General features: G+C 36.3%; 1 protein-coding gene across 1 annotated transcript in view; it reads right to left on the reverse strand.

Moving 5' to 3' along the window:
* LOC123524908 (origin recognition complex subunit 1-like) overlaps positions 1-15253 on the reverse strand; it is a 50477-nt gene that overhangs the window by 26273 nt on the left and 8951 nt on the right. Inside the window, exons 3-5 of the mRNA XM_045303520.2 lie at positions 13097-13272; positions 12476-12734; positions 7293-8163 (exon numbers count right to left, since the gene is read on the reverse strand). Of these exons, the coding sequence (XP_045159455.2) occupies positions 7293-8163; positions 12476-12734; positions 13097-13272 (1306 nt within the window). The remainder of the gene's footprint in view (positions 1-7292; positions 8164-12475; positions 12735-13096; positions 13273-15253) is intronic.

Consider the following 15253-nt stretch of genomic DNA (forward strand, 5'->3'; position numbering starts at 1 on the left):
CATTTTTTTTCTTTTTCTTTTCGGGTTGCAAAGACGATTTTCTGCACTTGTTTCAACTGGAGCCCAAACGAATGAATCATGTAATTTTTTCAAATCAAGTAATTATAAAAATTAGTTTTATCGGTTTTCCGTATGATGTCTCATTAAATGCAGTGACCATTTGTTTTTTACCATGGTCAAACAATAGCCTTTTGAAATAAAACATCCGTCGGATTCTAAATAAAAGAAGTGGCTCCCCGTCGAAATGATTTGGATCCAGTCAGAAACATTTGGAAACCAGTCAAAAATGTTTAATACATTGCAGTCGGCTGTCTGCAAACATTAAAGGATGTGCCGCGCGAGCGCTGATTGCGTCACGTGCTAATTACGGACCGATTATCAAAGTGACAATCAGACCGATTGACACGTTTATTGATTATCTGAGGGTGCGACCAACAATTTCCTGCTTGGCAGGTGGTCGTGTATTGAGATATCAGACCGAAATTTATGCTTTTCTCCATTTTTATGGGACCGATTTTTTTCGTTTTTCCACTTCACGAATCGGTCTGAAAAGTCAAAAATCGGTCCAAAACCGACAAACCGGCAAATTTCCGAAGCCCTGGCAATAAATTATCAACTTAATAATGTTGCCATCTTTAATTTAAACCAGAACAAATAAACTTGTAGAAACTGGCCAGTTATAGAGCTAGTTTGCTTTAGGCTATTATTAAACACAACCTGTCTGTAATACACATATCCCCCATGATGGTCTGTGTTCGATAACTGGGTGTTAATTATGCTACGACCTTTACCTTTGATCTAACAAACCTAAAAATGGCAGTGCCATCTACTGACCTTGAGATATCATCCTATAAAGTTTGCCTGCCCATCATCATTAGGAAACCATTAGGCGCTCGACTATTTGAAGAACTGATGTAAGTATGGGGTCAAAATATTACCAGAGATTTTTGGACAAAAGAAGGAAAATAGATAAGACAAACAATGTACCGGTATTTGTGGAACTGGATAAGCCTAGCACTATATGGCAATGTGTAATGATATTTACAAATGTAAAGCCATATATCAAACAGTTTAGACAAAATACGGAATCATGAATGGTATGCAAACTTCACTGATTTCTATGTGAAACAAGAGCTGTCGGACGACAGTGCGCTCAACTATTCGAAGAATTGATTGAAGAATGGGGTCAAAATATTACAACAGATTTTCAGACAAAAGAAAACAAGAGGGCCATGAAGGCCCTGTATCGCTCACCTGACCTATTGACCTAAAGATCATCAAGATCAACATTCTGACCAAGTTTCATTAAGATATGGTCATAAATGTAGCCTCTAAAGTGTTAACTAGCTTTTCCTTTGATTTGACCCGGTGACCTAGTTTTTGCCCCCACATGACCCAGATTCGAACTTGACCTAAAGATCATCAAGATTAACATTCTGATTAAGTTTCATGAAGATACAGTCATAAATCTGGCCTCTAGAGTCTTAACAAGCTTTTCCTTTGATTTGACCTAGTGACCTAGTTTTTTAACACACCTGACCCAGATTTAAACTTGACCTATAGATCATCAAGATTAACATTCTGACCAAGTTTCATTAAGATATGGTCATAAATGTGGCCTCTAAAGTGTTAACTAACTATTCCTTTTATTTGACCCCCGTGACCTAGTTTTTGACCCGACATGACCCAGATTCGAACTTGACCTAAAGACCATCAAGTTTAACATTCTGACTAAGTTTCATGAAGATATAGTCAAAAATGTGGCCTCTAGAGTGTTAACAAGCTTTTCCTTTGATATGACCTAGTGACCTAGTTTTTGACTCCATCTGACCCAGATTTAAACTTGACCTAAAGATTATCAAGATTAACATTCTGACCAAGTTTCATTAAGATATGGTCATAAACGTGGCCTCTACAGTGTTAATTAGCTTTTCCTTTGATTTGACCCGGTGACCTAGTTTTTGACCCGACATGACCCAGATTCAAAATTGCCCTAAAGATCATCAAGTTTAACATTCTGACTAAGTTTCATGAAGATATAGTCATAAATGTGGCCTCTAGAGTGTTAACAAGCTTTTCCTTTGATATGACCTAGTGACCTAGTTTTTTGACCCCACCTAACCCAGATTTGAACTTGAGCTATAGATCATCAAGATTTGACCAAGTTTCATTAAGGTATGGTCATAAATGTGGCCTCTAGTGTAAACTAGCTTTTCATTTGATTTGGCTTGGTGACCTAGTTTTTTATCCTACATGACCCAGATTCAAACTGGACCTTAAGATCATCAATATTAACAATCTGACCAAGTTTCATGAAGATACAGTCATAAATGCGGCTTCAACAGTGTTAACAAGCTTTTCCTTTGATTTGACCTGGTGACCTAGTTTATGATCCCAGATAACCAAATATCGAACTCGTCCAAGATTTTATTAAGGGTAACATTCTGACCAAGTTTCATTAAGATTGGGCCAAAAATGTGACCTCTAGAGTGTTAACAAGCTTTTTCTTTGATTTGACCTGGTGACCTAGTTTTTGACCCCAGATGACCCAATATCGAACTCGTCCAAGATTTTATTGAGGGTAACATCCTGACCAAGTTTCATTAAGATTGGGCCAAAATTGTGACCTCTAGAGTGTTAACAAGCTTTTCCTTTGATTTGACCTGATGACCTAGTTTTTGACCCCAGATGACTTAATATCGAACTCGTCCAAGATTTTATTGAGGGTAACATTCTGACCAAGTTTCATTAAGATTGGGCCAAAAATGTGACCTCTAGAGTGTTAACAAGCTTTTCCTTTGATTTGACCTGATGACCTAGTTTTTGACCCCAGATGACCTAATATCGAACTCGTCCAAGATTTTATTGAGGGTAACATTCTGACCAAGTTTCATTAAGATTGGGCCAAAAATGTGACCTCTAGAGTGTTAACAGTCAAATTGTTGACGACGGACGGACGGACGGACGGACGGACGACGGACGACGACGGACGCCGGACACAGGGTGATCACTAAAGCTCACCTTTGAGCACTTCGTGCTCAGGTGAGCTAAAAATAGATTAGACAAACCATGTTCCTTTATTTGTGGATTCGATAAGTCTTGCACTTAATGGCAATGTGTGACCATGATGGTTATGAAGTGTTCAAAGTTTCAAAGTCAAACAGTTTAAACAAAATATGGAATGGTATGAAAAATTTAACTTACTTCCAAGTCCAAAAAGGGCCATAATTCAGCCAAAATAGTTGTCAGAATTATTTACTCTTCCCTACAGATGGAAATCATATTTCAAATAATTTGACAAAACATGGACTTGTACGAAAACAAAACCAATTTCCAAGTCTAAAAAGGGCCATAATTCAGCCAAAATAGATGACAGAGTTATGTAGTCTTGCCTACAGAAAGAGACTATAATACTGAACAAGTGATAAAAATTTCAAAGCCATTTGTCAAACACTTTACACAAAATATGAACTGGTACGAAAAATTAACCAAGATTTCTAAGTCAAAAGGGGCCATAATTCAGCCAAATTCTTGATGGAGTTATGTACTCTTGCCTGTACCTGGACATGGTGATGGAAAACAAGAGTTGAAAGTTTCAAAGCTTTATCTCAAAAGACTTTGTCAAAATATGAACTGGTACGAAAAACTTAACCATGATTTCTAAGTCAAAAGGGGCCATAATTCAGCCAAAATCCTTGATGGAGTAATGTGCTCTTGCCTATAACTGGACATGGAAATGGTAAACAAGTGCTGAAAGTTTCAAAGCTTTATCTCAAAAGACTTTGTCAAAATGCAGACTGGTACGAAAAACTTAACCAAAGGGTGGCGCCGACGCCGTGGTGAGTATGATAGCTCTACTTATTCTTCCAATAGTTGAGCTAAAAAGGGCCATAACTGTGCCAAAATCCTTATCTTAGTTAGTAGTCTTGCCTACATATGGAATCTATGATAGTAAACAAGTGGTCAAAGTTTCAAAGCCATATGTCAAACATTTTAGAAAAATATGGACTGGTACGAAAAACTTAAATTAATTTCCAAGTCCAAAAAGGGGCATACTTCAGCCAAATATCTTTGACATAATTACATACCCTTGACAACAGATGGAGATCATTACGATGAACAAGTGTTCAATGCCACATGTCAAATAGTTTTGACAATACAATGACTTTTAAAACACTGAACCAATTTCCAAGTCCAAAATTTGCCATAATTCTGTCAAAATACTTGACAGAGTTATGTACTCTTGCCTACAGATGGAGACTGTTATAATAATCAAGTGATAAAATTTCAAAGCCATATGTCAAACGGTTTACACAAAATATGAACTGGTACAAAAACCTTAACCAAGATTTTTAAGTTGAAGGTGGGCCGGTGGTCTAGTGGTAATACACCTGACTGTCAATCCAGAGGTCCGGGGCTCGAATCCCAGTCCAGACACTGAAAATTTCTGAGATGCTCTTGAGTGTCTCCCACCTAACTTAGAGGCCTGTACTGGTTCTTCCCAGGAAAGACGGCTTCGCATGTATCGGTGCTATACACCGGGCATGTTAAAGAACCAGACTGTCTATTCGCAAAGAGCTAGGCTAAGTTAGCCGGACAAGTGTGTACTTAAAAAGGATTTCTCTCTATCTGTTCTGGGGGCTTTATCTCACTCTGTCCCTCTGGTCAGACCGCTCTGTGTCTGAACTAGTAGAGGATGAATTTCGCGCCGCGGCTGCGTTTGCTATATGTAAAGCGCCTTTGAACGTGTTTATCATGAAAATAGTGTTATATAAATCTGGTATAATAATAATAAAAGGGGCCATAATTCAGACAAAATCCTTGATGGATGGAGTTATGTACTCTTGCCTAAAACTGGACATGGTGATGGTACACAAGTGGTGAAGTTTCAAAGCTATAATGTCAAAAAGTTCTGTCAAAATGTGGACTGGTATGAAAAACTTAACCAAGGTGTGATGCTGATGCTGAGGCCAACGTCAAAGCCATGGTGACTAGGATAGCTCTCCTTATTCATCGGATAGACAAGCTAAAAAATGTCAGATCACAAGACAAACTGACATGAGCAAAACAATATACAGTAAACATCGCTTATAAGGAACACCTTGGGACCTCAAAAAATTGTTCCTTATAACCGAGGTTCCTTATATCCGTATAGCAAACTAGTTCCTTGTAACAGAGGTTTGTATAACGAACACAATTTGTATAGCGAACACTATCTGACTGACATCTGAAAAGGGCTATGTGTTCACACTTCGGGCCGACCATGAATCTTTATGTGATAAAGTTGCGAGTCTAGTAGTAGTACCGGTCCTTTCCTAGAGAGATGGTAAGGTAAACTGCCTGCATGTATATGACTGAAATGGTGTTGAAACACGGCGTTAATCCTAAACTAAGCCAAAATGTACATCGGTAAGAATGTCCGTAATTTGTGTTTATTTTTGTCGGTTATTTCTATCTTCATTTTTAGTTTAAACAGTATTTATTAGATATATCACGTACATAATTATATACAGTAACATTCACAATCAGAATGATGTAAAGGATCTGAAAACAAGTTTTCAACGAAAACTTATATTAATTCATTTCAACTTATCTTCATTTTTAGAGAGCGATACATTATGACTATAAGATATGTTGCAGTTTCTCCCCTTACCTTGCTCGAGAATAATCAGTACTAATATAACATAAATGTTCAAATATTTATTTTTTCACACATTGTCATGTACATGTACAAGGGAAATATCGTATAGAACTCAAATTTCAACATTAATATAGCAAAATCAACATACGGATTAAAGTATAAATTATACCTATATAGTTTTGCTATTGTCCATTTTAGCACCTGCTATAAACTGGACTGCTTGCCATTGTAAATTACACGTAATTAGCATATTTATTTAGGATATGAGACAATAATGACCAATATTAATATTTTTTGTTTGTTTGTTTTGGGTTTAATGCCGTTTTTCAACAGTATTTCAGTCATGTAACGGCGGGCAGTTAACCTAACCAGTGTTCCTGGATTCTGTTCCAGTACAAACCTGTTCTCCGCAAGTAACTGCCAACTTCCCCACATGAATCAGAGGTGGAGGACTAATGATTTCAGACACAATGTCGTTTATCAAATAGTCACGGAGAACATACGCCCCACCCGAGGATCGAACTCACGACCCCGCGATCAGTAGACCGACGCTCTACCTACTGAGCTAAGCGGGCGGGTCAATATTAATATCCCAAGGTTTGGTGGCCGTTACTGATTTTCGTTCACCATTGTTAACATAAAATACCTAATACATGTAGCTCTCGAACATAATCTTGAGAGTAAATATATAAGTCTACTATCGTCTAGTATTTGGTAAATGTTAATGATGATATTATATATTTTCTTTTTATCGTATCCATGAATTCACAAAATAAAGATCATAATTCTAAATGAAATAATTTGTGTTTATTCATGCGCATGAAAGCACATGCAAGTGCCGACGTGACTCCGACTTCATCAGCGATTCTCCTAATTTTTTCCGGTTTTTAATAATTTTTATTCTTTTTGTCTGTTCGCTATAACCGAGGGGTTTTCCATTGAATTTCGTACTTTGGGACTGAAAAAGGTGTTCCTTATAACCGAGTTCCCTATAACCGAGGATTTTTAAATTGAATGAAGAAGGAATTAGATCGGGGAATTGAAAACTGTTCCTTATAACCGAGTGTTCCTTATATCCGAGTTCCTTATAAGTGAGGTTTACTGTACCCCTCTTGTTTGAATGGTGTCATAACTGCTAATTCTGAAATGCAGGGCTGTCATTGATTGGGTCTTAGGCGTATCGACGATACCGATATATCAGAAGACAAATATCGACGATACATCGATATATTGATTATTAAGTTAGATTAACAACCTATTTGTTCATATAATACTATAAACCTTCCTGTAAATGCTATTTTAAGTTTTATTGCCTACTTTCAATATTTCTGTTTGTGTTGTATTTGTATTTATGAAATAAAAGAAATACATAAAAATTAATAACATCTTTCATTTTTATTTTGACTTCACTCCTTTTTTGCATTCATCCAAATTTACAACTTTGTGAACTTAAGTTGTTTTTTAGGGTCTGAGTGTTTATTTGGGTAGTTTTTTCTCCCTGTAAAATATCGATTTTTGAAAACGGGAATCGATAATCGATCAACAAAAAAAAAATCGTTGATACATCGATATCGTTTCTATCGATGACAGCCCTACTGAAGTGCAAAGTAAACTGCTGTAAATCTTACTGTCAACGAACTAAAGAACTTACCTTGATTTAGCTGCTCTCACTTTTGGAGACTTGATATTTGTCATCTCAGTGAAAACCCCTCGGCCAGATTTTCTCAAGTCTTCTCCAACCTTTTTTTCCATAAATTTGTCAGTAAGTCGTGCCCGTACCACCCTCCCCTCACTATCTGGGGTCCTACTTCTGAAAGACTGATACACACTTCCTAGTCTTTTAATTCTTACACTCTGTACTCTTCGAACCTTTCCTTCAGTTTTTGGAGGTTCTTTCTGTGTCAAGTCCTCACACGCTGCTAAACTTTTCCGTCTTGGCTCTGTCATTGACCTTTTTTCTAAGTACTCCACAGATTCTGACTTCACAGATTTTGGTGTGCTTTTTGAGCTATCAGATTCTGCTTTTTTGGCGGATCTAGTTGTCCTAGGTGAATCGAGTTTTAATCTCTTAGGAGAAAAAACTTCATTTTTTACAGATTTTCTTTTATTAGTTTCATCATCACTTGTAGCATTTCCTGATGATTTACTTGCAGTACTTTCTTTACTTGGCATGTCAACTTTATCAGAAACTTTACTTTTATTTGGCGTGTTTGATTGTCCTTTTACAATAAACTTTTTAGCCTGTCTGTCAGGTGTACGACTAGGTGAACTTGTTAAACCTTTTACAATTAATTTAGAAACTGAACTTGGTGCAACATCTCTGACAGGAGTATTTACCTCTCTTACAGGAGTATTTCTTCTGCTACGACGTGAACCTAGACTTGAATTTGTTGCCGTGCTATGATCGGTGCTTGTGGAGCAGTCTGATATTAGAGACAATGCATCATCTTCTATCATTTTTGTGACATCTGCACCCTTCAAAAAGGAGAAATTTTTTCCCTTGACTTTAGGACTGGTGAGATCTGTCAAATAAAGAACAAAAATACATTGTACATACAGAAAGCACAGTAGATGTAATAGCTTTAATATGTATTACTTGAGAAAACAGTATTCATCACTTCATAGACTTTCTATTCTGTAAATTATGAATTGCAACAGTGCTCCAACCTGGCAAGCAAACTAAGTCTGATTGACAGAATCTGACTGCATAGGGACTATGTTACTATCATTCTTGGTAGAAACTTTCAATGGATTTAAAACGTTTCAACTTTCTTTTTCAATTTTCTTTAAATTCATACAGTTTTTCTCATTAACTTTACTCCAAGTAAGACTTTTCTTCCTAAATTATCCAATTACCAATCTACTTTCCTAAAAAAAAAACCAGGCACAGGCCCTTTTTCCTCTTAGTTCAATAAGAGGGCGGAAGATTGCACACCTGAGTATCCCAGCTTGCTTAAACCATATTGGTGGAGAGTCAAGCAAGGGAAATATTGATGATTAATTCTGAAATTGGGATCAGTGTTTTCTAACAAGAAAACTTGTCACCATCCTTAAGGGCTTTGTATTTGTTTCAGCAAATCAACATCACTTGAAGGGATTTGGTAGAGGCACCTAAGGGGCATTTCAATGAAATTATTTGAAATCAGTCCAGAGGCATCAGAGTCCATTAGTCCATGTACAGCAAGATTAGCTCCATTAATGGCCTCCATGTTTTTCAACATGGCTTAAAGGAGTTTCATGGGTCACCCAAGGAACTTTACTGCGAAATTATTTTGAAACTGGGTCAACAATTTCAAGAGAAGACTTTTTTTGAAGTCTTCCATATAGCCAAATAGATTAACCCAGACACACTCTCCGGAGGCCATAACTTTTTTAAAATCACCATCCTAGAAGGAATCTGTTTGACTAAGACGGCCATCGAAAGAACATTGCTAAGAAATTATACTGAAATTTGATCTGCCGTTTTTAAATTTAACTTTTACCTAGCTGCCATGGCAATCAAAACTGATCTAAAGGAATCTGAAACTGACATACAAAAGAAACATTTCTGTGAATTATGGCTGAAATTAGCTTTGTTGAGTAAGAGATGTTCTTTACATAATTTAGGATGAGGGACAGTCAGAAGATGGCCATCTACTGATCCTTAACCTTTAGCCTTCTGGCGGCGAGTTATTCTGCCTTTGCGACCAGTTCAGACCAAGATTAGCCTGCACATCCATGCAGGCTAATCATGGTCTGCACTGTGCGCTATTCAGTCAGTAAATTTTCAGTGAACACCCCTTTGAATAATAAATGGTATTGCCCAAATTGAATGATGGACCGGTTCATTTTAGAAATTTAGCAGGGTAAAGGTTAAAGCTCACTATAAGCATGTACCACAACTACTTTGTGCTCAGTTGAGCTAAAAACACAAACTTGTAGACATAAAACATGTTAAGCTAATATACATAAAATAGAGACATACAAGAGACTCACTACGTCAATAAGCAATAATTATGTCAGAAATCACTCCAAAATCTAGCTGGAAGTTAAAATAAATGTCTGAATAAATTCACCAGATGAAGACTCAATAAAGTTGAAAGGCATTGTGAATGGCAGTATGTCGACTGGACTTGTTAATAAATATCCGATACTTTCTATTCATTTTGGCAAGACACTTTTGGGACTTTGGTTTAACACAGACAGTAGACACAAATACAAATGTTTTCAATGTTCTGTCAAGAAGGAAAAAAATCTACAATACAGTAAAACTTGGATAAAGTGAACTTGTCGGAACAGTGAAAATTTTATTGTTATATCCAAATAAGAGACAGTTTGTTATATATAAATGTTGGTATGTACTTGTTTGTTGAATCATTTATAGTTAGAGATTTATCAGTATCATCTGCTGTATATTTTTCCTATTTAATTATGTCTGAAGTTTTTATGTGAGTTTTCAAGTTTTCACCAGGTAGAAAGGCTGAAGGATTACATGTATAATTTGAAATACTTATGTTTCCCATTCCCTAAATGTAAATTCAATTTAAAACACTCTTGTCAAATGACAAATATTTCTTTTTAACCGGATTGTTATAAAGGAACTATGTGAATGACATCCTAATTTAGGCATAACATTGTTGTACATTAAAGCTTTTCATGGTTTACTACAGTTTAGATTGCATTGAGCCCATTCACTAGTGTTTACTGATGGATATTGACAGCACAATGCCCTGGAACTAATTAACTGACTAACTTTTGCAGTTTTTATTTTTTGAACAGTAACAAGTCTTACACATTTACTTTAACATCCCAAAGGACCTCGGACATTTTCCTATTCAGATTGCCTATCCGATTAAGGAAAAAGTGACATAGGGATAGACTTCTGAAATTGCATAGTTATGATAGTTGAAGATCATTTCTTGATAAATGCGACTTCATTTTACAAGTTTATGAACAAAAAAGAAGACTTTGTAGACATTTCTCGTTCTCTTTTCTATTAAAATATGATCATAAATCATTTTTACGTTTTAAACATCTTTCCCACCAGTGACGCAACAAAATAGTTCACATGCCTTTGTAATTAATTATTATATACGTATGCTGCAAAAATGGCACTTGGTCACAGGTGGGAAAGTGTTTAAAATTGAAAAAAAACTATGTACAGGGTGTCAGCAAATAAATTTTTACATAAATATTTGACACTTATTGCATGTGTTTCCTAAACCTTACATATATACAGCTTTACTCATTTTTGTAAATATTTCAAGCACAGAAAACACTAAACTAAATAAATAGTGGACATAGAAAGTCATAAGTCAAGAACCAAGCAAGTGGCTTCGACATATTACATATGTGTCTTCAACTTAAACATAACAAAGAAATACAAACAAACTTCTATGGGAATAGTGCCACTTAGGTGCAATTTTTTTACCTTTTGTAGGACACAGTTGAAGCGAACCTAGAATGCATTTTAAGAGCAACATTTGCTTTTATTCGATCCAGCATACTATACCCTAACAGAACTACACCAGACACTATCTCATTAACTAACCTAGTTGCTTTTAGAACTTACACTGACACCCATAGAACTAATACTGACTCGCCCATAACTAACACTGACACTCCCAGAATTAACATCAATTCGCTCACACGACTGAAACTTATTTCGAAGCCAACCGAAATACTAGTAAGGACCTCAAAGAACAAACACAGACACCCCAAGAATATCTATATAAATATTGATACTAGCTAGTGAAGTTCTGTTCCACTGATATAAAATGCTAAAAGTAAGGCATCCCTGAACCCGCAGTGAAATACGCAGTCTCCTGCACCCCTCCGTCTCAACTGAAAAAGGCCAACTACGCCAATGTATGGCCAGCTACACCACTGCATGTATTCAATAATAATCCTCCACATAATGCCCGGTCAGTAATATACATGTGTATAAATACAGTATAGCAATAGATGTATAGAAAACAAACAATAGGATATGATCAATGCATCAGTGTTATCATGGGCACTCGGGTGGAAATAACTGAAGTACAGTTAGGGACCAAATGTTTTGTTCTCCTTTTATTTTTTCCATTTCGTTTATTTTCAAAAATGTCAATAAAACTGATAATCTGCATGGTATCAGTTTATTTATTGTGTTAAAATATTTCATAGTAGACATACCTTAAATACCAATGCTTATTTTAACTAAAAAAACACATTTTAAATTTTTCAAAAATATGACCCTTAGTTACAAACTGTTCGAATTTCAAGAAAATGAATATGAAATAAAAGTAATTTTTGTGACAATTTGATAGGAATATAACTTATTTATCAGTATTTGAAGCTGTTATATAAAACTATCAGCTACTGAAGTAAAAACACAGCATTGAACTTAGGGCAAAATCCCTAGCATAATGTCCGATGTCCTTTCTGTCACTTTCATTTTTAAAGAAACAGTGGTTTAGTCTAACAGCTGGTCTTATACCAAACCAGCAATGACATCAACTTAAGCTGTATCTAGAAATTGTGTCCATAGGATATAGTGACACTGAGGCAAAAATTATCAATGGGCCATAACTGCAGTAAAAATATTCATAGAAAAAACTCCTTCCTTTATGGTCATCTGCACATCAAGCTTGTTCATTTGTAATTAGCGTGGGAGGACTTGGACATACAAGTTTTCGGGACATACGTACAGCAGTAATGCTACATGCCCCCCACATAAATTTTTGGGGGCAATAGTGTTCAAGAAATAGAGTATTTTTAACATGGCTGCCTAAATTTCGTGGTAAAACACAACTGCAATATTTAAATATTATATTCATAGAAAATATCAAAACCTGTTTTGAAAGTCTCACTTACCTACTTGGTTAAGAGATACTTTTGGGCTTAAAGCCAAAGGAACGCTGTCAGTAATCTTTATAGGGGAATCAACAGTGCCCTCCATATTTAAGTTTTTCCGTCTGGATGAAGCACTGCTGCTCCTGTAAGTGTTTTCTTTGTTGTCATCAAAAATTGGTGAAAATTTACGTCCATCGTAACTCATAGTAGCATAGAATACTGGCACTCGCGGTTTACGGCTGCTTGGCGACTGTGCTGGTATCTGTTTTACTTCCTCTACCTAGAAATGGTACATAAACCAAACATTTAAATACATCAACTTTTTCTTCCTTGTATACAATATGACTTTCATACTATGTAGAAAACACTATTGTAGTAAGAAACAATGGACAGTTTACAAGTATAATTCAACTGTAGAGTAATTCAGTTCTGTGGACATTGGTACCGTACTGCAAGAAAATCACTTTTTATTTTGTTTCTGTTGGGCTGTGTTCATTCACCGGTAAGTAGTGCAGAACCCAAGGTGCCCCCTTCAGGCACCATTTAAGGCATGAACAGGTCCGACCTTCTAAGAACTATGTTTTTCAAAAACCGTTAAACCCAACTCGTGCTCACAAATTTAATCAAATATCATCTGTATACCTGGCATTTGCCTTTGATCTGTGACAGCTCTATAACGTTGTTATCCCTGGGGTCAGTACTGAGGAAGACCTCCTGGGGGTGACAGGTGTAACCTCTAGACGACAGTATGGATATGGCAGGTTTCTGGATCAAATCCTTGGTTATATAGTACCTGACCTGAGCATGCTTTCCTTTACCTGAAAAAAAAAATGGCAGAAAGAATCAACTTAAAAGATCCTAAACACTGTTGATTGTGAACCACTGCAATAATATGTTGTATATTTACTTTAAGTAATGAAATTCTGTTCATTAGCTACTTTGTTTATCTAAGAATTTGAAACAAAATTTCAAGGACAGTAACACTTGTTAGTGAAGAGATCCCGACAAAAATTGCGTGTGTACAACTGCTCTACAAGTTTTTTTTTATTAAATTTCATGCAAATCCATTAATAAGTTACTTTATTACATGGAAATTTATGAATTTCAAAACAATTAGAGGGCAGTAATTCTGCAGTTACTGAAGAGATCACAACAGTTGTGCAAATCTACCCCCTAAAATGGTCTATATTTGTATTAAGCTTCATGAAGCTCCATCAATGGGTTACTTCCTTTTGTTTGTGCGTGTGTGTGTTAGGGTTTGTCATTTTTTAGCTTGACTATCCAAAGAATAGGAAGAGCTATGGGACTCACCCATGGGTGAGCATCTGTGTCCCGATTTGGTTAAGATTTTATATATAAGCTGGTATCTCAGTAACCTTGTCAGAATGGATTGAAACTTCACACACTTATCCACTGAGATAAACTGACTTACACTGCACAGGTTCCATAACTCTATTTTACTGTGAAATCATTATTTTTTGTGGGGGATAATTTTCGTGGATTTCGTGGTTCTGCCCAACCATGAAATTAAGTCCCAACGAAAAATTTTGTGCCCAAGATAATGTAAATTGTACTTAAAGTCACAGAAAATAGACACCATAGCCGTCCGATCTGGTCCGTAGTAGTGTGCATGTGGCAGTACTGACCTGCAGCTTTCGTGCAGTTTATGGAGGCTCCATTGATAAACATAGGTATGCATCGAAACAAAACCAACTAGTTCATTCAGACATTTACCCGTGGTTTGTTTACAACATGCTCGTCAAAGTAAAGGTAGATACTAAAAAAAGTAGTTTGATGTAGTGTCATGTGACAGACCGCACTATGTTGCGGCTGTTATTTGCATTTATTCAGACCCACTCTGAAATGTTTATACACTAGCCTTTATTTTTACTGACATGTAGTAAACTACTAGTACTTTGGGACTTTTAATTATTGTAAATCAATTGCTAGATTTGCGTTTGATGCATTATTACCCAATTCACATTACAATACATGTTTTTTGGCAGCAAATACATGTAACACATGCACAAGTTCAACAGCTTGTAATTTTAGAAGCAGACGTGCATTCATTTTGCAAAAAGCATTTGGATGAAAGTCTAGCAACCAGTTTATCTATACCGGGTGACCTAGTTTTTGAACCCACATGACCCAGATTCAAATTTGACCTAAAGATCTTCAAGACTAGCATTCTGGCCAAGTTTCATTAAGATAATATAAGGTCATAAATGTGGCCTCTAGAGTGTTAACTAGCTTTTCCCTTGATTTGACCTGGTGACCTAGTTTTTAACCCCACATGACCCAGATTCGAACTTGACCTTAAGATCATCAAGGTTAGCATTCTGACCAAGTTTCATACAGATATTGTCATAAATGTGGCCCCTAGAGTGTTAACAAGCTTTTCCATTGATTTGACCTGGTGACCTAGTTTTTGACCCCAGATGACCCAATATCAAACTCGTCCAAGATTTTATTGAGGGTAACATTCTGACTAAGTTTCATTAAGATTGGGCCATAATTGTGACCTCTAGAATGTTAACAGTCAAATTGTTGACGATGGATGATGGACACAGGGCGATCACAAAAGCTCACCTTGAGCACTTTGTGCTCAGGTGAGCTAAACAAGAGGACCATGATGGTCCTGAATCGCTCACCTATCTCCACATGACCCAGTGTTCAACTGAGTATGACATCGTTATTTCTATTATTTGACATAGTGACCTAGTTTTTGAGCACATGTGACCTAGATATCATCAAGATAAAAAATTCTGACCAATTTCCATGAAGATCCATTGAAAAATA

Source organism: Mercenaria mercenaria, chromosome 3 (genome assembly GCF_021730395.1).
Source record: "Mercenaria mercenaria strain notata chromosome 3, MADL_Memer_1, whole genome shotgun sequence".
Lineage (NCBI taxonomy): Eukaryota > Metazoa > Mollusca > Bivalvia > Venerida > Veneridae > Mercenaria > Mercenaria mercenaria.